We start from the raw sequence: 10,105 nt of genomic DNA, 5'->3' as shown, positions 1-10,105 counted from the left end.
TGTGTGTGTGTGTGTGTGTGTGTGTGTGTGTGTGTGTGTGTGCCGGAATAATGCCAAAAACTCCTTTGCCCCACCATTTTCCTCTAGGTGCATCATGAAGAATCAAACCCTACTAAGCTATAAATGACACCTCAACCTCAAAACGTCATATGACCTACAAGTTATCACAAGACCTGCGTCAGAGTCCAGCTTATTAAAAGTAATTACAGATGAAATTATATCCTGTATTGATGGCCCACAGCATAGAGCCCTATCAATGACATAACCATAAAATAAAATGCCAAGGCTCCAATGTAAACACCGGTCATGAACATGGAAATTTGGAGATGCTAGCTGAAGGGTTCTGATTTCTTCTTAGTCAAGAAAGATCTGAAGGGGAAGAACATACTGTACATTACTCACCTTCCGTTGTTTTACAGAATCCAATTTTATGAGCCAGTATGAAGCCACCTTGGGTTTATGATACTTCCAGTTATCCATGATCTGTATTTGGGAAGAAAAACAAAATGAAGTGCAATCCATCATCCCCTCCCCCCCAAACAAGCCCCCAGGAGACCGCTAAGATCAATACTAACAGTCTGTGAACTGAAAACTCAGTATTATCATCAGGTAATGGTGAGGACTCATCTCTGTATACCCAACATTAAAAATCCCCAACTTCCAGTGCTTCTCAAAGCAGTAAGAAAGCACAGACTTCTTTTAAGGCAGCTGGTAAACATCTCAAATCACAGGGTAATGATATAAAAAAGTTGGCAAAATAAGACATTCCTGGAGTTAAAAGGACTTCAGAAAGTCCCTGTGGTCCGGAGAAGTCAGGTCAATCTACCTAAAATCACACAGATTATGAAAGGCGGTGATGAGCAGAACTTAGGACTCTTGACTCAACACCCTTTGACCATAGCCTTTTTAAATTAAAATGCTGACCCCTCAGACAGAAAGACTTGAATTCAAATTTGACCTCTGGTTCTTAATAGCTTATAGATACGTGGCCCTGGGCAATTCACGTAACATGTCAAAACTCAGTTTCCTCATCTTTAAAATAGGAATGATAATAACAGCACCCATTTCACAGAGGTATTACAAAGATCAATCTATGTAAAACATTTTGCAAACTGAAAGTGCTATAACAAATGTCAGTGATTAGCTATTTTTAGCTAATAGGGAGTCAGATTGTCTTAGAAATTGTATTATGCTTTCCATATGCAATTGGGAAGGCATTTTGTAAATAACTAATGTGGTATGATATTCACCAGTGTCTGCTAGGGACGAAAATATGGTTGAATTTGATTTTGGAACACAAGTTCCAGAAGTTAGGGTACTGAAGCATCTAATTGTACCACATGGAATCAAAGGTAAGGTCAGCTAAATCTGAATGCATAAATATGGACAAAGACATGTGTGGACAGAGACAAAATGATAAACACACACACACTTCTGTGGCTTGGGAATGCTACTATGACTTATGGCTCTGGGGATGTATGTTTATAGTACAGTCAGTATGGTCAGTTTATGGTGTAATCGTATACACTGTAGTATATAGTTCATAGTACAGCACAGAAACCAAAACTGCATCCCTTAACTATTTTCAAGTTGTAACTCTGCAGACAAGGAAACCAGATTTGCTTGAGAAGCAGTTACATGCAATTATGTGCTATATATATAACTCTTGTTTTCACTTAGAAAAGATATTTCCATACTTTAGATAACAAGAGTTCACAAAGAGAAACTCATCTGCACTGTTTTAAATTTAGTAGGACAATTAAAGTTGCCTTAATACATGTACAAAATATTTCAGGCACGGCAAAAATTGTTGTTGTTGATTTTCAGTCGTTTCAGTCACGTCTGAATCTTCATTTGGGTTTTTCTTGGCAAAGATATAATAATACCCCCCCAAAAAAATGCTATTAAGTGTTTCAGGTTGGATTTGAACTCAGATCTTCCTGATTCCAGACCCAGCACTCTAGCCACTGTGGCACCTCACTGCCCCAATAAACATTAGGCTGTTACTAAATTATTAAAATTTTTCATAAATACTCTTTAATAATTTAATGACAAAAATTTGTCTCTTAATTATTAAAGATTAAGCTTATCTGCTCTTAAAGTGTCAGTTTATATCATGAGAAAAAATTGAACACAGAAGTCTTTTTCCCCCTTTTCAAAAACAAGATCATCAAAGAGGTCAGGATTAATGTTAGAAAATGCAAAAACGAATACCAAACCCTCAACAATCTGCTGCAGTTGTTAGGTTAATATTGGCCACTGGGTGGCGACCTTACTCCATAAAAGAAAATCTTCCAAGGCAGAGAGGAAAAATATTTTTTACCAGTAAACAACTTAAGTAAGTTAATAAAAGTACATGCTTGAAAAGAACACTCTGATACCTTATTTACACAGTAAGTGGTACAACTCTGATGAGGGAAAATGATTTCTCACTAAACCCCTTCTGATGCCCTCTCCCCTCTGTATGTGTTATTAGCAGGCACGTTATTAGCAGGCACTGAGTTGGCTTTCCCCAGCAACAGCCCTGCTGATAGACTCAGAGTTCTAGAAGGGACCAGAAAAGTGCAGCCCAGGGCTAGTTTTCCTGCAGGTACTCTGTGTCATTTAAAACAGGTCCCTTGTGGCTCTCCTATTTTTACAAGATGAACACTTCAAAGCTAAGTAAGCCATGATTAAAGCTAACATCCCTGTGATATTGGTTAAACCTGGTTCTTTGTTTTTCTGGCACTGCCTCCCTGCCACAGGATGCGATTTCTACTGCCGTCTTCTCAAGGACCCCTTGAGTCCTCCACAGAGGAGCCAAAAGGCTGCTTCTCATGGCTCTTTTAATACTGTGGGAATAGGGAGGCCTTCCTTGGCTGTCCCATCTCTGCTCCTTCACTTACACACCATGCCTGATGCTCCCCTATTCCAATCATACAGGAGCTAGGTGGCATTATCTTTTATGTGGTGATCATCCCTGTTGCTTAAGCCCGCTGTCCTTCTAAGACTAGAGCTCCCCCGCCCCTTTCCTCATCCCTGCTTCCTGACTTCCCTGGCTTCCTTCAAGTCCCAGCTAACATCCTTCTATAAGCCTTTCCTTGTCTCTCTTAATCCTAGTGCCTTCCCTCTGTTGATAATCTGCAGTCTATCCTATCTTGATCTGGTTTGTGCAGGGTTGTTTTCATGCTTTCTGCCCCATTAGGCTATGAGCTCTCTCTTTTGTCTTCATGCTCCCAGTACACAGAGTAGGTGATTACTAAATGCTTACTCACTGACTGACTGGTCGTTACTCTTTGGATTACTTGTAGTTTTATTCTTCTGAGATCAATGTGTCCTTTGGTTTACAGCTAAAGAAATCACCCAGGATTCTACTGGCATTAAAGAGATCAGTATTTGCAAAAGTGGGCACTTGGGATTAGTGAAAGAACAGTGCGGTTTCTCTAATTCCATTTCTAACCACATGTACTTGATTTAAAAATAAATTAAATTCTTCAAGCTCACTCTTCAATTTCATTAGGCTGGCTTTAAAGATGGTTCATTTTACAACATTAAATGTCAAGAAAATGCTTGGAATTCAGAATAAGACTTAGAACACCTTGGATCCATGTGATAACCTTCATCCAATGAGTTCAAAGTGTCTTAATAACAACTTTCCCCAAAAGACAAGTACAATCACTAAAGGGAAGAGCACTGGAATCAGCAGAATTGTCCAGCTAGAAGGGACTGCAGAAACCAGTGGAGGTATTTACAGAAGGAAAGCTTTCCATCCTTAGTCAACATTTACTATATCACTTACTTACAAGGGGTTTTTCTCTCTTGACCACTACTATCCTCTATACCAGCCCCAACTTCTGCTCTTGCTCCTGGCAATAAAAAATATGACTTTCTCTTCTTTCATTATGTTTAATATTTCCTTTTTACATGGTTTTTCATGTCTATTTTAAAAAAAAACAACTTTTTCTCTCTCTTCAAAATATTCACCCAGTAAGGTTTAATGAAAGAAGTTTTAGAGTCAGAGATCATGAGTTCAAATTCTGGCACTGTCACTTACTTTCCTGGAACTTTGGATAAGGTAGCAATTAACTCCTCTGAGCCTTGGTTTCTTCATATATAAAATGAAAGACTGTGTTGGGAGTGACAGCTAAGGGGACGTCCCTTCCAACTCTCAAAAGGAAGTGATTTCCCTCAAACACAATTCCATTCCCTTCTAGGGTACAATGTCAAATCCTGTTTGGCTTTTATAGCCCTTTATAACCCGATGGCAGGCCACTTTTGCAGGCTTTGTAGGAGCCTCTCTCCCCTCCCTCCCGTCCTCACTCCCTAGGTGTTCTAAGGAGCACTTATCAGGTCTTTCTGCGGCTCATCTTGTCTGTCCCTCATCATCTCCATACCTTAGATGCCTCTGTCCCCTTTCAAGACACAGCTCAAAAACCACTTTCTTTGACCCCACCAGCTGCTGAGACACCCCCCACTAAAAACTCCACCTTCTCTTAATTCTCCATATGTGCCAGACATGCTCCTGTATGCATGTGCTGTGAAAAATGGGCGCTCCTTAAGGGCAGGGTAATTTTCCCCTTTTGTCTTTCTATCCCCCACACCAAGAGGACCTCTTAGCACAGAGAACCTGCTTAATAAAATGCCTGTTGATGGACTGGTTGAGAAATGAAGGAGATCTTTGTGGCACATTTACTGAGATTATTTCATCAAATTCTAATATGTATTTTCTTTCATAAACACACCACAGGAGGAAATTTTACCATAGTTAACAATTCTTTGTGATCAATTAGAAGATATAAGCATTAGTTAGTGTTCCTTATCCTTGAAGTTTCTGGAACACAGCCCCATAGCCCACAGTGAAGCTGCTATTTCTGTATGCTATGTCTGTCACCTAGCAGCCTACCTCTAGGCAGGCCTTAGTAACCCTGAGAACAATGCTACAGGGCTGAGGCTAAGGATGCTTAGGCTACATACGTCATACACTTACATCCTCAATGATCTGTTGTGATTCTTCGTCTGTTTTCCCTGGGAACCTGATCTTCATGTCTCGGAGAATAAACAAGGTCTGCCTTGTAAATTCTTCCTCTTGTTCTTTCGTTCTCAGGTGCTGCAAAGGATCAGTCTTAAATTCAAAGAAAGACAGATTTTGAAGTTTTATTTTGCAATGATGGAAAAGATGTTTCTGAGTAAAAATGATTTACTTTCAAAACCTGTAGTAACTAAATAAGAAAGGGAAAGCAATCATTTATTCTGGTGGAGGAAAAATGGAAGTTAGCAGCAATAACGTGTAGACATCACCAAAGAGCTCACATACTGTTCAGTGATGGGCTCTCTGTAAGCAAGGCAAGCCTGCCATTAAAAGGGTGGGGATGTCAGAGTACCTCTCACACACCAAAGAAGGAGAACCTTCCCAAACTCAGTCACCAAAAGGGGAAAAAAAACCTCTTAAAACATTTTTACCTCATCAACTTCATTGTGTACATGAGTGTCTGGTATTTTTTCCTGGTTAGAAAAATGGTTATTCACTGGTAACTCGGCCTAATTTAATCACTTGCTATGGATCTTTCTTCAGTAACAAGGCCTTCCATGTAAAAAACCCCAAACCACCAGATTTCGCTTCTAGAAGAGGATAATCCCAGGATGGCAAAGTACACCATGCTCACTACAGGGTGTTGGGAGAAACTCAAAGGAAAATGTATGCCTGTGGGCAAAATAAACTCTGTGAAACTTTTTAACAATAATTCTCTGAGACTGAGTGGTGGATTGAAGTAAAGGTTGTTTTTGACATACAAGGATACAACATAAACAACACGCAGCTTATAGGTGGTATTCTCTCTCTAAGGGAGCTTAGAAATAGAGGATAAATCGTTTGAGACTTAAACAATTAATACCATCTTGTAATATCTGCATGGAGGAAGGGCAGTAAATATTTTCCCAAAAAACAAAAACATTAAACTTGCATAATTTTCAACATGATAAGACTACTGTATAAGCAGCAATGAAAAAAGCCAACCTAAGGGCCTGGCTACAATGTTAGCCTTAGGCTCTATCACTCAAGACTACTTTAGAAGATTCTTTCCCTTCTTCCGGTAACCAAGTTGAGCGAAGTCCAAGATGGAGCAGCACTAGGCACCATTCTGAGCTGTCATTGCTTATGTCATATGGCAGCTCCATTGTATGACTGGAGTATCTCAGGATCAGCATTGTCTTCCATTTGGTCTTTTTTTTACTACGCAAAGTCAGATTGGAGAATTCTATTTCTTATGATATGAAAAAGGATAAAGCAGTTACTTACCACTGGAGTCTCATGGTGATCCATGCCAGTAGGTTGGGGTAAACTCCTCAAGGAAGAGGAAGAACGGTTTAGAGACTGAGACCTAACCCCAGAAGCTGGGCGTGAGATTGGGATCATTTGTCTGGCAGAAAAAGGGCGGTGTTCAATCATGGATGGATTCGCTGAGATGGAGCGAGGACAGCTGAGGGAGCGTCTGATGGAGCCTGTGGAAAAGGACCTGCATTAAATCTCTGCAGCACCAGTGGAAAGATCCAGGGACAGTTTCTCTAGAGAGACAAAACTTATGGTAACAAACCAGCAGTGGCCAAAGAGCCAGTAGGACAGTGGACATTAACAGCAAATATAATGATAAGCCATGTGTTTTAATTGTGTGCACTGGAGTCTTGTTCTAAAAGGGAAGGTCCATCTTAGAAGGCTGTGAAGAAATGAAATGTCACAAGCCATGAATGAGTGAAAACTTTCAAAGAACCACAGAACTGGAGAATTGGAAGGGATACTTCAGGATCACCAGGCTGAACTCATATCAAAATAGAATGTTCAGTTTCACTACTAAATTAGAGTCTCCCTTCATATTAACAGAATAGTAACACTAGCTAATGTGACACTTTAAAGTTCACAAAACACTTTGCTGAAAACTACCTGCTGTTTTCATCCTCATTTTTTCAGCTGAGGAAACTGAGGCATATATCAGTTAAGTGACTTGCCCAAGGTCACACAATTATTATGTATTTGAGGCAGACTGAACTCATGTTCCTAACTCCAATTCCAACATTCAGCACTGTGACACCTATTCATGTTTGTATCTCCTGTTTTGCCTAGTACATGAACCTAATGCATGAGGTACTCAAAGAAAATCTATTGAATTGAAATGAATGCATATGAAAGCACATGGAATTTCCTTCATTAGCTAAAAAAATTAATAAAAGGAATGTATTATGCATGTACATATAGATATATACATGCATTATTATTTTATTATGCATGTAGATAGATAGATAAAGAGAGAAAGAGAGAGATGGAGAGAGAAAGATCTTTAAATTGGTTGCCTTGTAAATGGTGTCCTTTGGGCATAAAACATATGTGATTTACCTTTTAAAGATTTTGTGGGATTAAAAAATGCATATACCCAATATACAAGAGGAAAAAAAAAACCCTGATTCTAAGAAGGGGTCCATAGGCTTCACCATACTGATGAAGAATTGGTTAAGAACCCCTCATCTTTTCTAGATTCTAGGCATATTGCCAGTTCCAAGAGAAAACTCCACAGCTCCTCCTCTCCCCACAACAGTATTACATGGCTTTTTAGATTCCTAGTGCATCTGAGATTCTTGGATGGCAAATTTCAAAGAGTCCAGATGCACTATCATTAAGGACCCCATGGATTAGAATTATATTCAATAATACAAATTCTAAGAGGTACTGGAGATGGAATGATATCATTAATGGAATGCTGAAGTCACAAAGAAAAATATGAATGAACCAAAGGGATCAATGTGTGTGTGCACAGAAAGTTGCCAAAGAAGACAGAGCTTTATAAAAATATGCATAGCAAGATGGCAGAGTAGAAACAGGACCTCCATGTGGCTGCGGCTTCCACCTTCCCCAATTCATGTAAAAGGGGACTCTAAACAAACTTTGGAGTTACAGAACCCACAAAATTACACAGAGAAGCTAACCTCCTGCTGAAGACAGCCCAGCAGGCCTGTAGGAAATGGCCAGCACAGCACTCTGGGTGCCGACCCCAACTCCAGGCCGAGGGTTTAGCCCCAGGGCGGGCCTGATCAGACATCGGCTGGAGGGACTCCAGATAACCAGCAGCTGTGGCGGTCCAGAATTATCAACACATAGATGCTAAGGACAAAGTGAGAGGTCAGTGCAGTGTGGAATTTGGGACCCAGTAGTTGGGAATGCACTGGCTTTTGCTCTTGGGGCGAGAAGCTGCTGAGGGCTGCAGTGCAGCCGCCTATGTGGCAGCTTCAGTTCCTGGCCTGCAGAGTGTAGGGGGACCAAGCTACCAGTTTGAAGGGTAATCGCTCTTGCTTTAACCTGCTTGGATCTGGATTTCAGTCTAGGGTAGAGGTCGTGGGGCGCATGACCAGCTTGCCAAAGTGTGTGGAGGCTTCAGAGAGGGAACCCAACTAATACCTCTGGCAGCTGAGAGAACCCCAGCATTTGGTACGAAGCTCCCCTGTCTGGTAGCAGAGTCCTACTGTGGCAAAAAGCCCAAAAGTCAAGTAACTGAGTGGCAACATGAACAGGCAAAGGAAGCAAAGCAAATAGAAGAATCCAACATTAGACTCCTATTTGGGGGACAAAAAGGATCAAAGCATGGAACAGGAGGAAGACAGTAAAGTCAGAACTCCTATACCAAAAGCTTCCAAGGAAAATATGAGCTGGTTATAGGGCCATAGAGGATTGTGAAAAAGCAGATAAGAGAAATGGAGGAAAAATTGGGAAGATAAATGAGGACAATGCAAGAAAATTACAAAATGAGAGTCAACAACCTAAGGAAAATAACACCTTAAAAAATAGACTAACTCAAATAGCAAAAGAGTCTCAAAAAGGCAATGAGGAGAAGAATGCCTTAAAAAAGCTGAATTTTCCAGATGGAAAAAGAAACTCAAAACCTCACTAAGGAGAATCATTCCTTCAGAATTAGATTGGAGCAAATGGAAGCTAATGACTTTATAAGAAAACAAGATGCCGTTAAACAGATACAAAGAAATGAAAGAATAGAAGGCAATGTGAAATATCTCATGGGAAAAACCACTGACCTAGAAAATATATCCAGGAGAGATAATTTTAAAATTATTGGAGTACCTGAAAGCCATGATCAAAGAAAGAACCTAGAAATCATCCTCCAAGAAATTCTCAAGGAAAACTGCTCTGATGTTTTAGAATCAGAGGGCAAAATGGAGGGTGAAAGAATCCACCAATCACCTCCTGAAAAAGATTCCAAAAAGAAAACTCCTAGGAATATTATAGCCAGGTTCTGAAATTCCCAGATCAAGGAGAGAATATTACAAGCAGCCAGGAAGAAACAATTTGAATATTGTGGAAACACAATCAGGACAACTCAGGATCTGGCAGCTTCTACACTGAGGGATCGAAGGGCTTGGAATATGATATCCCGGAGAGCAAAGGAGCTGGGATTAAAACCAAGAATCACCTACCCAGAAAAACTGAGTATCATGTTTCAGGGTAACATATGGTCATTCAGTGGAATAGAGGACTTTCAAGCATTCTTGATGAAAAAACCAGAGTTGAATAGAAAATTTGACATTCAGATACAAGAAGCATGAGAAGGTAAACAGGGAAAAGAAATCATAAGGAACTTATCAAAGTTGAACTATTTACATTCCTGCATGGAAAAAAAAATTTTAACTGATGAAACTTTTCTCAGTATGAAAATAGCTGAATATATATATATATATATGTCCAAATCGGAGGGTATACGGGCGTATGAATACATATGTGAATGTGTGTATATATGTTTACAGATATACATAGATAGAGGGCACAGGACCAATTTAATAGGAAGGGATTGTACTTAAAAGATGAAATTAGGAGGTGAGACAGGAATATAATGAGAGGAGATGGGGAGAGACAGAATGGGGTAAACTATCTCATGTAGAGAAGAGGCAAGGGAAAATGGTTACAATGGAGGGGAAGAATAAGAAGGCAAAAGGGAATGGGTCAACCTTATTCTCATTGAATTTGGCTTAGGGAGGGAATGAAATACACACTAAATAGGGTATCTCACCTTGCAGGAGAGTAGGGGGGAAGGGGATGAGAGAGGGGATGATGAAAGGAGGGAAGGCTGGGGGGGGG

At 40.1% G+C, this 10,105-nt stretch overlaps 1 protein-coding gene across 2 annotated transcripts in view; it reads right to left on the bottom strand.

Annotated features, from left to right (window-relative positions):
• Positions 1–10,105, bottom strand: part of TTLL7 (tubulin tyrosine ligase like 7) — a 189,728-nt gene that overhangs the window by 31,270 nt on the left and 148,353 nt on the right. For both annotated transcript variants that reach the window (XM_069094609.1, XM_069094610.1), the window contains 3 exons: positions 6,275–6,477; positions 4,967–5,101; positions 403–483 (listed from right to left, as the gene is read on the bottom strand). In XM_069094609.1, the coding sequence (XP_068950710.1) occupies positions 403–483; positions 4,967–5,101; positions 6,275–6,477 (419 nt within the window). The remainder of the gene's footprint in view (positions 1–402; positions 484–4,966; positions 5,102–6,274; positions 6,478–10,105) is intronic.

This window comes from Petaurus breviceps, unplaced genomic scaffold (genome assembly GCF_028583685.1).
Source record: "Petaurus breviceps papuanus isolate PSGF00001 unplaced genomic scaffold, PetGlider_PUasm1.0 220, whole genome shotgun sequence".
NCBI classification, from domain to species: domain Eukaryota; kingdom Metazoa; phylum Chordata; class Mammalia; order Diprotodontia; family Petauridae; genus Petaurus; species Petaurus breviceps.
Note: the sequence above shows the minus strand (reverse complement) of the source record. Positions and strands in the feature narration are given on the sequence as shown.